General features: G+C 66.8%; 2 protein-coding genes across 7 annotated transcripts in view; one reads left to right on the top strand and one right to left on the bottom strand.

Moving 5' to 3' along the window:
• Positions 1–56: 56 nt before the first annotated feature.
• On the bottom strand, positions 57–12,219 carry LONP1 (lon peptidase 1, mitochondrial). Its single transcript, XM_070058695.2, has 18 exons — positions 11,760–12,219; positions 10,002–10,090; positions 9,677–9,796; positions 5,648–5,864; positions 5,213–5,274; positions 4,987–5,116; positions 4,794–4,877; positions 3,894–4,114; positions 3,679–3,817; positions 3,412–3,590; positions 2,151–2,238; positions 1,949–2,071; positions 1,758–1,874; positions 1,338–1,478; positions 984–1,149; positions 680–897; positions 437–601; positions 57–340 (listed from the first exon to the last, which is right to left on the bottom strand). The coding sequence occupies exons 1-18, from the start codon at positions 12,189–12,191 to the stop codon at positions 188–190; spliced, it is 2,844 nt and encodes a 947-aa protein (XP_069914796.2). The 5' UTR covers positions 12,192–12,219; the 3' UTR covers positions 57–187.
• Positions 11,353–17,682, top strand: part of CATSPERD (catsper channel auxiliary subunit delta) — a 30,661-nt gene continuing 24,331 nt past the window's right edge. For 2 of the 6 annotated variants that reach the window (XM_089316189.1, XM_089316190.1), the window contains exons 1-2: positions 12,568–12,849; positions 14,295–14,371. In XM_089316189.1, coding sequence (XP_089172315.1) covers positions 12,694–12,849; positions 14,295–14,371 — 233 coding nt within the window. In that variant the 5' untranslated portion in view covers positions 12,568–12,693. Of the gene's footprint in view, positions 11,531–12,567; positions 12,850–13,181; positions 13,237–14,294; positions 14,372–17,682 lie in introns of those variants that run through there. The other 4 variants (XM_070058697.2, XM_089316186.1, XM_089316187.1 and 1 more) reach the window with 4 other exon arrangements.

Raw genomic sequence — 17,682 nt, forward strand, 5'->3', positions numbered from 1 at the left:
AGCCCCGTGTCTGCGTGTTCATGGGGGGGGGGGGGCAGGGAGGCGAGCGGGCGCCGTACTGGAAACCATCTTTATTGCAATTAAATAGCGCACACGCCACACTGATTCGGTCGTAGCCCCCACCCCGCCCCCAGCCCGCGCGGGGCGTCCGCCCGCCCGCAGCCCCCAGCCCGCGCGGGGGCCGCCGTCACCGCGGCTCCGGGAAGGCGATGGCGAAGATGTCGCGGTAGTGCTCGGCGAAGTGCACCTCCAGGCCCTCCGTGATGAAGGGCGCCAGGTCGTGGAAGTCCTTCCTGTTCTCGGCCGGCAGCACCACGCACGTCACGCCGGCGCGCTTGGCCTGGGGGGGGGGGGAGGGGAGGGACAGCTCGTGGGGGCGCCCGCACCCGGCCGGGAGGGAGGCCAGGGCCCCGCCCGCCCCCGGGCCCGCGCTCACCGCGATCGTCTTCTCCTTGATGCCGCCCACCGGCAGGATCTTGCCCGTGAGCGAGACCTCCCCGGTCATGGCCAGGTTCTGCCGCACGGGCCTCTGCATGGCCAGCGACAGCAGCGCCGTGACGATGGTGCAGCCGGCGCTCGGGCCGTCCTTGGGGGTGGCGCCCTGCGGGGAGGCGCGGGTTGGCGGCTGCGGGCGGGCTGGGGTGCGGGGGCGTGGCCTCAGCGCGGGGCGGGGCCTCACCTCGGGCACGTGCAGGTGGATGTGCGACGTCACCAGGCAGCGGTTGGCCGGCTCGCGCTGCATGAGGAAGGCCCTGGCGAAGGTGTAGGCGATGCTGGCGCTCTCCCGCATCACCTCCCCCAGCTGCCCCGTCACCTCCAGGCTGCCGTCCTTGTCCCCCTTGCCCTCGGGGTCGGGCGGCCGCCTCAGCGACGTCTCCACAAACAGCGTGGAGCCCCCTGGGAGAGGCACGCGCAGTGAGCCCCAGGCCCAGGGCCACGGCCCCGCCCCGCCCGAGGCCGCCGCCGCCCCGCCCCGCGCTCACCCATGGCCGTCCAGGCCAGGCCCATGACCACGCCGGGCGGCGTCACGTCGTACATGCGGTCCACCGTGAACACGGGCTTCCCCACGAAGTCCTGCAGGTTCTCGGGCGTCACCTCCACAGAGTCGGCCTCGCCACTCACGATCTTGTAGGCCGACTTGCGCAGCACCTGCGGCAGGGGCAGCTGTGGGGGCGGCCCGGGCCGTGCGGGGGGCTGGGGGGGCCGTGCGGGGGCTGTGGGGGCCGTGCAGGGGCAACTGTGGGGGCGGCCCGGGCCGTGCGGGGGGCTGCGGGGGCCGTGCAGGGGCAGCTGTGGGGGCGGCCCGGGCCGTGCGGGGGGCTGTGGGGGGCGCTCACCTTCTCCACCTGCTTCTGCAGGTTGCGCACGCCGCTCTCGCGGCAGTACTGCCTGATGAGCAGCGTCAGCACGTCCGAGGACAGCTTGGCCTTGCTCTCGTCCAGGCCACACAGGGCGCGGGCCTGCGGCACCAGGTACCGCTGCGGGGGGGGGGGGGAGCACGTGAGCGGCTGGGGCTCCGGCCCCCGGGGTCAGGACTGGGAGGGGAGGCGCATGGCCTTGGGTGCCCTGTGCGCCATGTGTCACTTCCTCCAGGAGGGACCCCAGCCTGGCTCCCCGGGGCTTGACCTGTCGTGGGGCCGCTGCTACTGGAGGCGGGAGGGGGACAGTCAGAGGCCACCACTGCCACGTGGTCCTGCTGACGGGGGACACTGGGGTCACTCCCTGTCCAGGGCTCCCAGCAGCCCCTGCGTGCCCACCTCGGCGATGGCCAGCTTCTCCTGCGCCACGTAGCCCGACACGTTGATCATCTCCATGCGGTCCCGCAGCGGCTCGGGGATGGTCTCCGTGATGTTGGCCGTGCAGATGAACAGCACCTGGGGGCGGGCGGGCGGCTAGGCACAGGGCCGCCCCCTCCCCGCGGGCTGGGGGCCGGGCGCCGGGCGCTCACCTTGGACAGGTCCACGGGCACGTCCAGGTAGTGGTCCAGGAAGTTGGCGTTCTGCTCCGGGTCCAGCAGCTCCAGCAGCGCCGACGACGGGTCCCCCTGGTAGCCCCGGCCAATCTTGTCCACCTGGGAGAAGGACGCGGGTGCTGTCAGCGCCAGGCCCGCGGGGGGGGGGGGGGGGGGCGCCCCGGAGCCGGCGGCGCACCTCGTCAATGAGGATCAGCGGGTTCTCCGTCTTGGTCTTCTTCAGGCACTGGATGATCTTGCCGGGCATGGCCCCCACGTAGGTCCGCCTGCAGGGGGCACGGAGGTCACGGCCCGCCTGGGGAGCCCCCGAGTCCGTCCCCCTGAGGCCCAGCCAAAAGGCAGGAGGTGGGGGCAGGGGAGGGCAGGCCCAGGGCCCTGGCCACACGAGGCGGCCACACGCCGCGGCGCTACCTGCCCTGCCAGCCCAGTGGCCCTCGTGCCAAACACAAGGCCGGGGTCACGAGTCAGGGCTCGGCCAGCTGTGGGGGTGGTGGCCTCGTAGGGACGTGCGCGTCCCCCGGGAAAGCCCCCTGGGACCCGCCTGGGAGCCCGGATGGAGCTCCGGCGCCTGGCTTCCGCCTCCCCCAGTCCTGGAGTGGCGGGCCTTTGGGGAGTGCAGCGGCACACGTTCACTGAAGAGGGCTACTCGGGTCTGCAGAAGAGCGGGCGCAGCACGGGGAAGGGCCCTGGGGTAGGCCCGGGCCGGCGGAGCACAGCAGCAGCCACGAGGGCCGTGGGGCTGGGGCGCAGTGAGGCGGGGAGCGGGGGTCACAGGGCTGCCTTCCCTGATCCCCGGCAGCCGCCCGTCCTTGTCCTTGTCCTCGTCTCAGGAATCCAGACAGACGGCCGCACATTGCCGGCTGGGCCGCCACACCAAGCCCCAACGCTGCCTGCCTGTGCGTCCCCTCCCAGCACTGCGCAGGGTCCCCTGCTCAGAGGCCCCGAGCCAGCTGACCCCCACCTGCCAGGGGCTCCCCTCGAGGGTCAGGACTGTGCGGCCACGGCCCGGCTCTGGGATTGCAGACTCGGATCTCTACCAGGCGTGCAGGCAGACCCGGGCCACGGCCACCGTTCAGGCACCGCCGTCCGGGGCTGGCACCGCGCGGCAGGGGAAGCCGCTGCCTGGGGAGCCCGCAGCCCAGAGCCGAGCCCCGGCTCGAGTCCCGGCTGCTCTGCTCCCAGTCCAGCTCCCGCACCCACGGAGGAGGCCCGGATGTGGCTCCTGGCTCCTGGCTACAGGCATTTGGGAAGTGAGCTCTCTCCCTTTTAAATAAATACTCGGATAAAGCTTCAGAAACGAAGCCAGGCGTGGCCCAGGAGGAAGCCCCGCCCGTGGCTGCCTGCTCCCTGGGGGGCTGACCCCCGACCCGGGCCAGCTGAGACGGCCTGGGGGTCCCAGTGCTGAGGCCCGCCCTCTCCCCGGGGCCCCCCAGGCCCACCTGTGCCCCTTGATCTCGGCCACGTCCGTCATGCCCCCCACGCTGAAGCGGAAGTACTCCCGGTTGAGGGCGCGGGCGATGGAGCGGGCGATGCTGGTCTTGCCCACGCCGGGCGGGCCGTAGAAGCACAGGATCTTGCCCTGCGTGGAGCCGCGGAGCTGGCTCACGGCGATGAACTCCTGCGGGCAGGGCGCGGCGGCTCAGTGCGGCCCGCAGGCCCGGCGGGCGCGCTCCCCGCGCCTCGGCCCCGGGCGCCCCGCCCCTCACCAGGATGCGCTTCTTGACGTCGTCCATGCCGTAGTGGTCCTCCTCCAGCACGGCCCGCGCCCGCGCCAGGTCCAGGTTCTCGTCGCTCTGCTTGCCCCACGGGATGGACGTGAGCCAGTCCAGGTAGTTGCGGGTGACGCTGCCAGAGCACACGGCCGGCGCTGAGCCCGCGGGGCCCCGGGGGACGCCCGCCCGGCTGCCCGGCCCCGGCTCACTTGAACTCCGAGGAGTGGTTGTCCAGCAGGCCCAGCTTGCTCAGCTCCTCGTCCACCACGTCCATCACGTGCTTGGGCACGGCCAGGCGCGCCAGGCGCTCGCGGAAGCGCTCCTCGATGGCGTCCTTGTCCTCCTTCTCCAGGCCCAGCTCCTTCTTGATGATCTTCAGCTGCTCCTGCAGCAGGTATCTGCGGTGCGTCTGCTTGATCTTCTCCTCCACCTGCGCAGGCGCGGGCTCAGCCAGGGGCACCGCCCACCGGGAGGCGTGACCACGCCCCGGGGACCACCGCCCACTGCGGGGAGGAGTGGCCACACCCCGGGGACCACTGCCCACCATGGGGAGGAGTGGCCACGCCCCGGGGACCACTGCCCACCGCCCACCGCAGGGAGGAGCGGCCACGCCCCGGGGACCACCACCCACCGCCCACCGCGGGGAGGAGCGGCCACGCCCCAGGGACCACCGCCCAATGGGGGGGAGAGGCCACGCCCCGGGGACCACCGCCCACCGCGGGGAGGAGCGGCCACGCCCCAGGGACCACCGCCCAATGGGGGGGAGAGGCCACGCCCCGGGGACCACCGCCCACCGCCCACCGCGGGGAGGAGCGGCTGCACCCCGAGGACCACTGCCCACCGCCCACCCCAGGGAGGAGAGGCCACGCCCCGGGGACCACTGCCCACCGCGGGGAGGAACGGCCGCACCCCGGGGAACAACGCCCACCGCAGGGAGGAGAGGCCACGCCCCGGGGACCACCGCCCACCGCGGGCACATCCAGGGGTCCACACCGGGGGCGGGGCCCCAGCACTCGGCCGTCCTCCGCGGCCTCCCAGGCGCACGCGCAGGGAGCCGGACCGGAAGCGGGGCAGCCGGGACTGGAACCGCAGGCGCCCCGCGCGCTCACCTCGCGCCCCAGGCGCTGCTGCAGCTTGCTGAGCTCAAACTCCTTCTTCAGCAGCGACAGGGCCTTGTACAGCCGCTTGGGGATCTGCCGAGGGGGGGCGGAGAACAGCCAGGGTCGGCCTCGTGCGGCGGGGGGCGGGCACCCCGGCGCGGGCTGGGCTCCCCTCCCCAGGGAACTCAGCCCCCGCACTCACGTTGGCCTCCTCCAGCACGTCCTGCAGCTCCTGGGACTCGGCGCCCGTGAGCGCGGCGCCCATGTCGCTCAGGTAGATGGGGTTGTCCACCACCCTCTGGCCCGCCTGCATCATCTGCAGCACCGACTCTCTGCGGGCACACGCACCACAGGGCGACCCTGGGGTCCGCTGCCCCGCCCGCCCGCCACCCCAGGGAGCCCCCGCCCAGCCGGGGTGGGGCACCGACCTGTAGAGCGGGTTCAAGGCGATGATGTCCCGGATGGTCTTCACGATTTCAGCGGTCAGGGCCTGGCCGGGGGAGGCCACGGCGGGTCATGGCGGCCCTGGAGCCCCCAACTCCCTGCCTCTCAGCCCTGGCCAAGGATGACCTTGAAGACCAAGGAGACTGGGAGGCCCTGGGCGAGCTTCCCCCTGCCCTCCGGCCCCAGCCTCCTGGCCGACGCCCGCCCGCTCAGCCTCAACCGGGCTCCCCAGAGACAGAGGGCCGCTCACGTGGGCACCGGGGACATGGCCACGGCGAGGCCAGGGGCAGTCCTGGGGGTCAGCAGCCAGGGACCGCGCGCGTGCAGGCGTTGCCCCCTGCACTGTGGGCGCCAAGCCCCGCGGAAGGAGCTGGAGGCCGACCCGGCCCACGCGCGGGCAGTGTCCCGGGCCGGCTCACCTTCACCTCCTCCGTGACCTGGAAGTCCTGGTGCACTACGTTCTCCACCTCCACCATGAGCACCTCGCCCGGCCCGGCCGCCGGCTCCACCGCCAGCCCCGCCTCAGCCTCGGCCTCCGCCTCCTTCTTGCCCCGCTTGGGCTTCCGGCGCCCCTTCTGCTTGCTCTCAGGCTCCGCCTCCTCGGGCTCCACCTCCAGCTGCCGGCTGATGCGGACCCTGGGGGCGGAGCACGCACGGGGGCTGCACTGGGTGCCCGCACCCTGGGGCTCACACACGTTCTGCGACCACCCTGGCGCCCTCTGCGGACGCCGTGTCACAGACAAGCAACAGTGAGAGGCTTGACTGTCACAGGCCCTGGGCCCACCCTGGGCTCCCTCCCTGGCCACCTCACACCCGTGGCCTCCCGCTTGGGTGGCGGCTGCGGGGGCCTGGCCCGTGTCCACGCTGACCCGGGCGGAGGCCACCGCCCCCCTGTGCTGAGAGCCCAGAGCAGGGCCCCAAACCCGATGTGCACGAGGGCTTCTCTGAGCCTGTCACGCTGCCCACAACCTGGTCACAGCACGCGGGGCCCAGCAGTCCAGGGGACCACCCGAGGCGTCAACCCCAGGCTGACCTCGCACACTGATCGTGGGGGTAACCAGCAGGGGCGGCGTGGGGTGTAGAGGGATTAGGGACCCCAGGGACGGTGCACCAGTGACGGGCACAGACCCCACGGGGAAACGCAGGTGCACCTAGGTGGACGCCGGCACCACGGCCCGGGGACACCGCCAACTGTGAAGCCCGCGAGCGCCAGGCTTCTGCAGCCCACACCCGAGCACCCAGCTCCGGCTCCCGGCCCAGCCACACCCTGGGAGGCAGCAGGGAAGGCCCAAGCGCCTGGGTCGCTGCAGCCCTGTGGGAGCTCCCGGCTGTTGGAGGATTCGGATGGGAGCCCCACGCCCACCTCTCTGCGACAAGGACGCTACTCCAAGCCGCAACACGTGTAACACTGCTAAGTGCCCGGCTCAGCTACTGCGCGCACCGGAGGTACTGCTGGCTCGGAGCTGGGGGCTGCAGCTGCTGCGCGCGGCCCAGGACAGAGCGGGACCCCAGGTTCCGAGACCGGCGGAGAACGCGTCAGTCTCTCGCGGTCACAAAGCAGAGGGCCTCAGGGCCGGGGCCCGGCGATGTGCGCCATGTCCCGAGGCCGCTGCAGCTGGGGCGGACGCAGAGACCGGGACGGGTGCTGGTTCCCCACGCGCTTCAGGTCAGTTCGCCCCGCCCCGCCCGCGCCCTGTGTGGTCTCTGCCGTGGTAAACCCTGTTGCCATGAGCTTTGGGGTGTCTCCGCCCACAACACAGTGCTCCAAGGTTTGCCGGCGCGTGGGCTCCTGTCAGCCTCGCTCCAGGTCTCCCCGGCTTGCTGAGCTGTTAGGGGAGGCGCCCCAGAGCCTCGCCAGCGCCCGAGGCAGCAGGAGCGACTGCCGGCTCCCCCACGCCCAGCCGAGTCCCCTGGCCCGCCAGGGAGCTGAGCTCTGGCTTTCCTGGGTAAGGAGCGGTCCCGGCTGCCCGGGCTGACCACTGCGGTCTCTGCTTCACGTCACGGAGCCAGAGTCCACGTAAACGCGACTTGAACTTGAACTCAGATAAAGCCTGACTTCATGCCAGCATCTCAAGTCGCCGGGTGTAACTGCTGAATGTTAACTGGGTAAACGTAAATGAGGCAAGTGTGTCCGATTCACCGGTGCTTCAAAGTCACTACGGTTATGGCTGGCGCTGTGGCGCAGCGGGCACCCCACACGGGCGCTGGTTCGAGTCCCGGCTGCTCCACTTCTAATCCTGCTCTCAGCTGTGGCCTGGGAGAGCAGTGGAAGACGGCCCAGGTCCTTGGGCCCCTGCACCCGCGTGGGAGACCCAGAAGCAGCTCCTGGCTCCTGGCTTCGGATCCACACAGCTCTGACAACTGTGGCCAATTGGGGAGTCAACCAGCGGATGGAAGACCTCTCTCTCTCAAATAAATAAAAACCTTAAAAAAAGTTATCACTCAAACTGCTTAATGTTCCACCCTGTAATGTATGTGTAATATGTGTGTACGTACTGTGTGTCTACATGGCAACTATTAAGAGTTCTGTTTTAACTGGCTTACAGATGAAAGACCATACATTTAAACTGCTGAGTCAAGGCAAAATACATGACCTACATAAATCCCTCTACCAACACTTGAAACTTGTCGGTGAAAGTTTGTTCTTCACACTTGTGTTGGATATTCCAAACCAGCCCCAACCACATGTGCTCTTCGAATCCACAAGGACACTGGACCTTGCCAACCGTCACATCTGCCGAGTTTCCGTTGCTACGGAGTTCCGGACAGCTCGCAGTCCCAACGCCCACACCCTCTCCACGACCAGAAACCGTCCAGGAGGGAGGACCCCACGGGGAGGCCCGCCCGGCTCTGGAACGGGGTCTGGCCACGGCTACCTCCCTCTTGAACCCAGCTGAGGAATCACTTCTACCAGAATCTCTAGGCAGCCTGGAGAAGGCGGGCTCCTGCCTGACGGACCTACAAGACACCGCGCGCCTCCTGGGCACCATCTGACGTCACCGGGGGACACGGTCAGAGCGTGCCCATGACCACGGACTTCTGGCGAGGGTCGGGACCGGGCACCCCTCGGCCGATGTCCTGCTGGCGCCCTCTGGGGTCTAGGAGGAAGGGGGCGGGCTGGGCGGCAGGCCGCTGCTGACAGCTCTCCTCACTGACCTGCAGCAAGGCCGCCCACCCGAACGGCGCCGGGGCTCCGGACGGACAGCAGTGGCGACAGAAGCCAGCCCCGCAGAGCCCCGTCGGCTCTGCCAGCCAGCAGCGGGGTCACCGGAAACGGAACTGCCCTGGCGCGAAGGCTCCTGGGGCAGAGCCGCCCTCCACTGGGCCCGGCCTCCAAGGTAACCGCGGCCACCGGGGGGCAGCCCGGGGCAGTCCACTGCAGGCGTGCGTCCGGGCCGGCTGGGGACGGGAGCCCACCGGCGCCTGCCCTCCGGGCGTCACAGCCGCTCTGCAGTGCCCACACCTGGCCGGGCCTGCACGCCCACCTGTTTGTCAGTACCCAGCCGCCCGCTGGCTTCTGTCCACCGCCCCGGGGCTCGCCCAGCCCCCTCACAGCCCCCCTCACGCGGACTCTGCCCTTGGTTTTAGACCCCGCGCATTACCTGCTTGTTAGATCCCGTTTCTCCAGACTTAAAACTAAGATCCTCACCGGCCGCGCACCCGGAGCCTCGGGAGGAAGCAGCTTCCCCGAGCTGGGACCACGGCTCCCCCAACTAGGCACCGCGGGGAGATCCTGGCCGCGGCGGTGGGCCCTCAGACCACCCTCGACACCAGCCCCGCCAGCGAGACGCCGCCCTGGGTCCCCGCAGTAGTAGGCGGTGCATTACAGGGGCTCCCCCTGGGGCTGCCACCGGAGGCCCCGCCCTCGGTACTCCAGCACAGGATACCCCCCTCCCCCCGCCCCAGCCTTAACCATGGCCAGGCTACCTCCCGCAGGCTTGTCCTACAGAATGGCCGCCGCCTCCTCCCCCTTCTCCTCCCCCTCGGCCTGACCGCAGGCCCCGCACTCTGACCACCTCCTGGACGTCATCAGACACAGCCCGCATCACTCCATCGGCCCAGCCCGCCTGGTCAATGGGACGGCGATCACCAAGTGAAGGCACACCCTGGCCGTGGGGACTCCGTCCCAGAGCGCCCAGGGCTCCATCTTGGGAGGGCTCCCCCACTCCCGCATGACAGTGACGCCACACTGTGTCCCCCTCGCGCGTGACCACGGCACCGGTTCGCATCCCGGCTGCTCCACTTCCGGCCCAGCTCCCTGCTAATGCGCCTGGGAAAGCAGTGGAGGACGGCCCAAGCCCTTGGGCCCCTGCCCCCACGTGGGAGGCACCTGACCCCGGGGACCCAGGGCGCCAGGGTTTGTCCGCACGTGGCTCCTCCACCCCACTGGCTCAGGCACGGCAGCCGCAGCACCTGTCCCACGCACCGGGACCCGGGCGGCCACGCACCTCCTGTGCCCCGTGACGATCATGCGCAGCTTGTCCCCGAGGTCCTGCATCTCGTGGATCTGGGCGAACGTCCCCGTGTGGTAGATCTCGTCCAGGCTCTCCACCACGTCCGACTCGTTGCTGGGGGACAGAGAGGGTGCTGGACACAGGCGCTGACCGGGAGGAGGCCCGGGGTTGGCCACACGGGGGCAGCGCTGGGGCCCGGATGCGGGACCGCCACCGATCCCAATCCTGACCGGGATCCCGGGCAGAGCCAGGGGGCCAGCCGCGGCCATGCGCCCCTCCCGGGGCAGGGCGGCCCCCACGCGGGCGGGGAGGCGCTCACTTGTCATCTCTCTTCAGGAAGACGCCGACGTAGGGCTGCGCCAGGCGCACCTTCCTCCTCAACAGCTCCACCAGTTTCTGGTTTTTCACCTGGCGAGACAGCCACCCCCTCCGGTCACCGCGCGGCTCCTCGGGGCTGGGCTAACCCAACCCCAACGACCCGGAGCCCCGGATCCAGAAAATAAACAAGGGGGGTGGGGCTGCAGAAACCGGAGCCCCCCCACTTCCTACAGACGCAGAAACGGGAAAGTGACCAGAGCGCCTCGCTCAGAGCTGAAACCGCTGTGTCCCCGCGCCTCGCTCGCAGGCCGCCCCCACGCGCTCCCTCTCGCTGCACGCATCCGCGAACCCCCAGCCCCGCCCACTGAGCCACCCTGCCTGCGGCCGCCCCTCCCCCGCGCTTGAGGTTCAGGGGGGCTGCGGGCCTGCGAATCTGCACCTCCAAACAGGCTCCCCCGTGACGCCAGGGCTGCCTGGCCAGGGACCCCACTTGGAGAACCAGGGTCTCCGGTCTCTCCTGGGCACACTCAGCCTGTAGCTGGGGGGCTCCCGTGGCTGTGGTCTGCATCTGATGGGGGCTGGGGGGGGGGGCGAGCCACGGGGAAGGAACAGGCGCTGTCCACCTCCGCGAGCTCTGCAGCCCCTCCCTCTCCCCTCCCCTCCGCCCACCCCAGCACCTGCCCGCTATCTACGAAGTGACAATGCGCGCCAGGCGCCAGAGAGCCGTCCACCTGGCCAACACCCGGAGCTGGGGGCGAGGGTCAGGGGGCTGCGCGGGGTGGGGCCGAGGTGGTTCCAAGGCCCCAGGGCGGGACGCAGCCAACAGCAGCCCAGGGGCTCAAGCCCGTCCACGCGGCCCCCCGGCAACACCAACAACTCCGAGGCCCTTACTCGGCCCATTCTGCAGCTGGGAAGACAGAGGCCCAGGAGGACAGCTTGCTGAGGACGATGGCGCTAGGGGTCCCGAGGCCAGGAGGCTGTGGCTGAGAGGGGCTGCTGTGGGGTCTGCACTAGCGACCCCCCCCCCCGCAGCGAGGTAGAGAGCTGGAGGCGGCTCCCTCGGCCCCCTGCGCACCCCCTCCCCCACCAAGAAGGGATCCTTGGTATTTATTTAGCCTCCCGCAGGGGTGGGTGCAGGGCTGACTCACTGTGCGACCTTGCCTAGACAGCTGCAGATAAGGAGAGAGAGGAGGCTTCCCCGGCTTGCCGCCGCTTGCATCACCCCGCAGGGCAGCGCTCGGCGCGGGGCGCTCGCTCCGCACACGCACGCCCCCGAGGCCAGCGGCTGCGCGAGACCCGCCCCCCAGCCCGCCCCGGAGAAGTGCCCGCTAACACCCTGCAACGTGGTTACCACTCTCGTCTATACCGCCTCGGTCATCCGGCTAGGACTACAAGCCAGAGGCGGGCATGGCCGCTTTGTCCCCTACAATGACCGGGACCTAAGCACCGAGAGCCGCTCGCGAGAACACGGAATGCGTTGTCCCCGCAGGGGCCGGCGGACCGCTTCGGGAACAGGATCCGAGAGAGCAGGTGCGCTCCTACCGTTCCCACCCCGGGCAGCCCTGACCTCGGCGGGTCCGACTCCGCTCCTCGAACCCAACCCCAAAGCACCCGGCTGAGGTCACCAAGTAACCGAACAACTAAGGACTCCAATCCCAGAAACTCTGAGAAACTTCGCGTCTGAAAGTTTCCAACCCTGCGGGTGCTAGCTGGGGGATGCCCCGGTCCAACCCGCGGCCCAGGAGCGGGCTCGCAGTACCTCGATGATCTTGATGAACCGCGGAAACACCGGGTTGCGGGTGATGGCGACCAGCGGCAGGTGCGGGAACACGTCCGGGACCGTCATGGGCGTGAGCGCCGTTATGACCGGGCCTTCCCCGCCGCCCACGCCGCCGCCCGAGCCCCCGGCCCCTTCCTCCGAGCCGCCCTCGGAGGCATCCTCGCCGCCCGAGAAGGCGCCGCTCCCGCCGCGGCTGTTCGCCTCCCAGAGCCCCCGCCACTGGCCCACGGTGGCCGGCCCCCGACCCCACAGCGCCCAAGGAGCAGAGGCGTCCCAGGCCCGCCGGCCTCCGGGCAGCCATGCTCCGGCCGCAGTGCGGGCCCGCCCCCCGGCAGCGGCCAGCAGCGGCCGCCTCAGTGCCCAGCACCGCGCAGCGCCCCACAGACGCACGTAGCCTGTGCCCGCCGCCATGGCCCGGCCATACTGGCGGCGCGCAGGGCTTGCGTCATTTCCCCTCGCCGAGCTAGCGCGCACGTGACGCCCGGCGCGTGCCTCGGCCCGGGAGGGGGGCGTGGCCCGAGACCGACCGCCCCCGTGGGGCGTGGCTTTGGGAGAGAGCGGAAACAGGGCTTCGGCGGAGCAGAGGGGCGGGACTTGAGCCTCCTTAGTCCCACCTCTTCCGGCCTCCAAGTTAACCGCGGTTCACGTGGGCGGTCGTGGGAAAAGCTGGCGGGAAAAACTGGTGTTGCTCCTAGGGCAGCTTCTGCAAGCTTGAGGACAACCTTGTACCTTCACTTAGGCGCGCGCGAGTGACTGCGCATGCTCAAGCCCGGGGGCGTGTCTTGGTTCCTGAGAGATGGCAGTGCCCAGGCGCCAACCGCAGTCGGCGCGCGGAGGGCCTGTTGCGCATGCCCAGGCTCGATTGATGTGCGCATGCCCAGGCTCTGATTGATGGGCGCATGCCCAGGTGCCGATGTGCGCATGCCCAGACTGTGCGGCGGTCCCCTCGGCGGTTGAGGGGCGCTGGTGGCGGGCCGAGCCCGAGCGGGATGCCGGTGTTGATGCTGCTGGTGGTGGCGGCGGCGGCCCTGCGGCTCCGCCCGGTGATGGGGGCCGAGCCCCTGTGCCGGTGGGGCTTCGCTCCCGGGAAGGAGGGTGGTCGGTCCGTGGGGAGGGTCCGGCTCCCCAGCGTCCCCTCACTGGAACCTGCGTGCAAAGCAGGGTGGCCGGGGCTCGCACTGGGCACGGCGACCCGAGCAGCGGTTGATCCTTGCGCTCCTGGGAAGGCTGCCCCGGGCGGGGCGACGGGAACGAGCGAGGTGCGGGGCGGGGTCAGTGTCGGGCCGAGCAGGTGTCTCCCCCTCCCCCTCCCTGCATCAGGCGACCCGGGCGGGGGGGGGAGGGGGGGTCGTGTTGCACCTGCGGTAGACGTTGACAGGGGTCTCTCTGGTTTGCCTCTAGCGTTCATGTGGTGAGGACAGGAAAAGTATTCAATGTCGTACAACCAGTGGACGGGGTACGTGCCTGCGTAGGGAGCAGAGTAATGAGAGAGCGAGCCCCTCATCCCCTGGGTCGCCCCCACCCCGCCCCAGCCGTCCGGCCCTGACAGCATTCCGAGTTTACAGTCCTTGCAGCCCTCTGCCCTTCCGGGGAGGGGTCAGCACTTCCCGCTTACTAACAGACACGAGAGACACAGTCACCTGCTTGTCCCGTGTTCTCTATTCCTGTATTAGGGGCCAGCGCCGTGGCGCGGCAGGTGGAGCCGCCGGCTGCAGGGCCGGCATCCCATACGGGCGCCGGTTCAAGTCCCGGCTGCTCCACTTCCGATCCAGCTCCCGGTTCATGCACCTGCGAAGGCATCGGAGTCCCCGGGCCCCTGCACCCACGCGGGAGACCCAGATGAACCCCTGGCAAACTCCCAGTCACACCGCAAATGCCCACCACTGCAGGGGCTGGGCTGGGCTGGGCTGAGCCCAAGTTGGGTGCTGGGACCTCCATCCAGGGCTCCCATGGGGGGGAGGGGCAGGGACCCGACTATTTGCACCGTCACAGCTGTCTCCCAGGGTCTGCATTGGCGGGAAGCTGGAGCCAGAGCCCCTGGGCCCCCTTTGCTGCTCTCCCAGGCGCATTAGCAGGGGGCTGGGTCAGGGGGGGGGGCAGCCGGGACGCGGGCATCGCAAGTGGCAGCTGAACCATCGTGCCACACCACGGGCCCCGGTGTCGGCCGTCACCTTCCAGCCGCGTTAGCATCGAGAGCCCTTATCCTCCGGCCCCTCTCTTAAAGAACTCGCCAGCTATAAGTAAGCAGTTAAGATCCGGAGGCGTGAGCTGTAGGTCCCCGGCCAGCGACAGAATCCACACAAAGGGGCCCCAAGGGCCGTTCCTCACCTCCTCCCGTCGGCCACGTGCGGCCACGGGACAGCATCGAAACAGGAGACGGCGCTGACTGAAGCCCGCGACAATCCCGAGCTCCCCGGCTCAGCGCGATGTCCTCTGGGGGGGCGTGGCTCTGCGTGGCTGGTGGATGTTTTACCGTTCACCGGCATGGCTAAGATCCCGCGATTCCTCCCCCAGGACCGCCTGTACTTCTCGTCTTCAGCGCCTCGCTTGGTTAAGCACCCTTGCCACAAGAACTTAGGGCTGTATCTGGGGTAAGCAGCCCTTTCTGGCACCGTTACGTACCCTGGTGTTGAAATTGTAGAGTTGCGCTCATGCACTCATTCAACAAACAGGTGCAGGGTTGCGGCCTCGCCCTGCATTGCTAGCGGCTGGCCTGCGGGGCGTCCGTGGTCAGGGCTGGGGTGGTCCTCTGTACCCGTGGCTGAACCACCCCGACCTCACATTGAAAACAATTGCAAAAAACCCACAGCTGCCGGTGGAGTGAACACATACACTCCACTGGCCTTAAGATTGTCTTGTTTGTTTGAAAAAGAGAGAGAGAGGTCTTCCATCCGCTGGTTCACTCCCCAAATGGTTGTTGCAACAGCCACAGTTAGACCAGACCAAATTCAGGAGCCAGGAGCTTCTTGTGGGTCTCCCTCGTGGGTGTGGGACCCCAGCACTTGGGCCGTGTTCTGCTGCTTTTCCCAGTCCCTCAGCGGGGAGCTGGATCGAAAATGGAGCAGCCAGGATTCGAACCGGCACCCGTATGGGATGCCATCTGGCAGGGGGAGGGTTTAACCCATGGCGCCACCGCGCCACCCCTCCTGGTGTTTCTTACACAGTGCAGTCGACCAGGTATGGACCTAGCATGTTAAGTGTCATCGAGAGGTGACTCGAAGTCCGCGGGACACGTGTAGGTTCTGTACAAATATGACAGTATCTTACAGAAGAGACCAGCCCCCCACAACTGTGGCTCTTGGTGTCTGGGGATGGGGTCCTGAAACCAGCTACAGAGGAATGCCTACAGGGTATGGTACAAACTGGTAAAAATCTCAGAAAAGCAGACTTGGGGGTGGGGAGGCTGAGGAGGAAACCCTTAAAAAAAAAAAAAAACCCTTAGATATGTTCCACTGGGGAGTTGATGACACAGCTGGGTTTTGAGGGATGAATAGGAGTTTGCTAGGGTCAGTGTCGGGGGGGGCAGCCACATGTGTTTGAGCTTTCCGCGGAGGAAAGGAGGGGACCTGTGACACATGTTGGTATTCAAGATGTCAACCTGGCCGTGTTGATGAGGGGAGACTTGCAGAGAGGACTTGGAAAAGCCCAGGCCAAAAGGCCAACATGGTCCCACTTGGCAGGACCACGGGCCCGTGGGTTGTGAAGAGTGGAGAGGAGCAAGCAGGGGCGCCCCCGTTCCTGGGCGGTCTGTGCCCGGGGGCTCGGTGGGTAGCATGGGGGTGGTGACTACCAGTGGCGTGGTGTCAGCGGCTGTGGGCTCGGGGCAGTCACCCCAGCCAGGGTCACGTGCTCCAAGGGCAGCCCCTCGAGGGGAGCCAGAGGAAGCAGAGAGACTTAGGAGACCTGGAGGCTAAGGCACGCAAGGTCCCAAGGAGCGCCGTTCGCAGGGTCATGGTCACAGCTGTTAAGAGGTCAAAACACGGGGCAAGCCTCCACCTGCACTGCCAGCATCCCATGTGGGCGCCGGTTCGTGTCCTGGGGTTCGTTTCCTGGAACTGGGGCTTGGGGAGGCAGTGAGGGCAGAGGACAGAGATGAAGGGAGCGTACGGAAACCCCAACTCCCTGTTTGTCTCCAGAAACCAAGACAGACAGAAGAGAGAGGAGAGGACCTCGGAGAGCGAGGCCAGGCTGTAAGGGAGGAGGAGAGTGGTGGACGTGGCTAGGTGCAGCCTGGGAAAGGAGGGGGACCCCCGAGACCACACGGGGCAGGCAGCATGACGGCTCAGCATCGTCGTCCAAGGCGGCGGCTCCGCAAATCTGCTAATTCTGCGGCATGCCTTCAGAACCCTGTTACATCTCCTTCCATCTTTGGATAGGATGAGAAAAAGAAACATAAATGACCCATCATCACAGCTAGAAAGAGGGAAACAAGGTTTGCTAGCCCGGCAAGTAGCTCTTTGTAGCCAGTTGGCGAGTCAGCCAAGCAGAGGCAGGGTCTGTACTGCACATTGTATCCACACACCGCAAGGTCACACACCTGTGCAATGGCAATGTGTCCATTCAAAATGAAGATTTTTTTTTTTTAATCAGCAGCTGGAGCTGGCATTGTGGCACAGTGGGCTAAGCCACTGCCTATGATGCCAGCATCCCAGCTGAGGTCCTGGCTGCTCCACTTCTGATGCAGCTCCCTGTTAATGTGCCTGGGAATGCAGCGGAAGATGGACCAAGTACTTGGACCCCTGCTACACCTGTGGGAGACCTGGAAGAAGCTCCTGGCTCCTGATTTGGTCTGGATCAGCCCCAGCCATTGTGGCCACCTGGGGAGTGGACCAGCGGATGGAAGATCTTCCTTTCTCTGTCTCTCCCTCTCCGCCTATCAAAGAAATACAAATAAAAAGTAAACCTTTAAAAAATCAACAGCTGTGTTATAAGTCAGTCATGACTAATTGCAAAAGGCAGTCATAAAAAACAATACCATTCAGGATAGCAACAAGAACTTTAAAACAACACAGGAATTTACTTAATAGTTTCTTTCTGTTGAAAACCACAACATTTTCCTTGGGAGGGAGGAAGGAGACCTGGATCAGGAGATGGTATACCATGTTCATGGATAGCTGGCCCCTTCTTAAAAAGTCTCCTGCATGAAGGGAAAAAACTTTTCTTCATTATATCATACTCCGGTTCTTAAACCACTTAGGATAGTAGGATTGAGTCCTATAAATTACACAACCTAAGCTCACCTTACACTTAGTGTAAATATTAGATAACTTCTTTGACATGGCCACACCTTGCAAATATGAGGGATCTTCAAAAATACATATTATTAAAAACTGTGCATGAATTTCAAAAAACAATTTCTACATCCAAACATAATTCTGCTCTTCTCCAAACTTTTGTGCTGGTTCAGGCCAAAGAAAGGCACCTGGAACTCCATCCTGGTCTCCCTGCTGCCTCCTTTCCAGGTGCATTAGCAGGGAGCTGGATCAGAAGTGAAGCAGCTGGGGCTGGGGCTGTGGCACAGTGGGTTAATGCCCTGGCCTGAAGTGCTGGCATCCCATATGGGTGCCGGTTCAAGACCTGGCTGTTCCTCTTCCGATCCAGCTCTCTGCTGTGGCCTGAGAAAGCAGTACAGGATGGCCCAAGTCCTTGGACCCCTGCACCCATGTGGGATACCCAGAAAAAGCTCCTGGTTCCTGCCCAGCTCTGGCCGTTGTGGCCAACTGGGGAGTGAACCAGTGGATGGAAGACTTTCTCTCTCTCTCTCTCTCTCTTTAACTCTGACTTTCACATAAATAAATAAATCTTAAAAAAACAAGAAGTGAAGCTGTTAGGACTCCAACTAGGACTCAGATACGGGATGCAGGCGTCACAGGCAGCGACTTACACTGGGCCAGAGCTGTCC

This window comes from Oryctolagus cuniculus, chromosome 16 (assembly GCF_051225735.1).
Source record: "Oryctolagus cuniculus isolate XC-2025 breed Fujian yellow rabbit chromosome 16, ASM5122573v1, whole genome shotgun sequence".
Taxonomy (NCBI): Eukaryota; Metazoa; Chordata; class Mammalia; order Lagomorpha; family Leporidae; genus Oryctolagus; species Oryctolagus cuniculus.

What these genes read in the sequence shown, in the direction of transcription:
- LONP1 (XM_070058695.2), bottom strand. Translation starts at nt 12,191, where the DNA reads ATGGCGGCGGGCACAGGCTACGTGCGTCTGTGGGGCGCTGCGCGGTGC. An exon ending in AGGTCACGGAGGAGGTGAAG is followed by an intron (nt 5,275 to 5,647) that starts GTGAGCCGGCCC and finishes TCCCCCGGCCAG; the next exon opens with GCCCTGACCGCTGAAATCGT. An exon ending in CCTGGCCTGGACGGCCATGG is followed by an intron (nt 898 to 983) that starts GTGAGCGCGGGG and finishes TGCCTCTCCCAG; the next exon opens with GGGGCTCCACGCTGTTTGTG.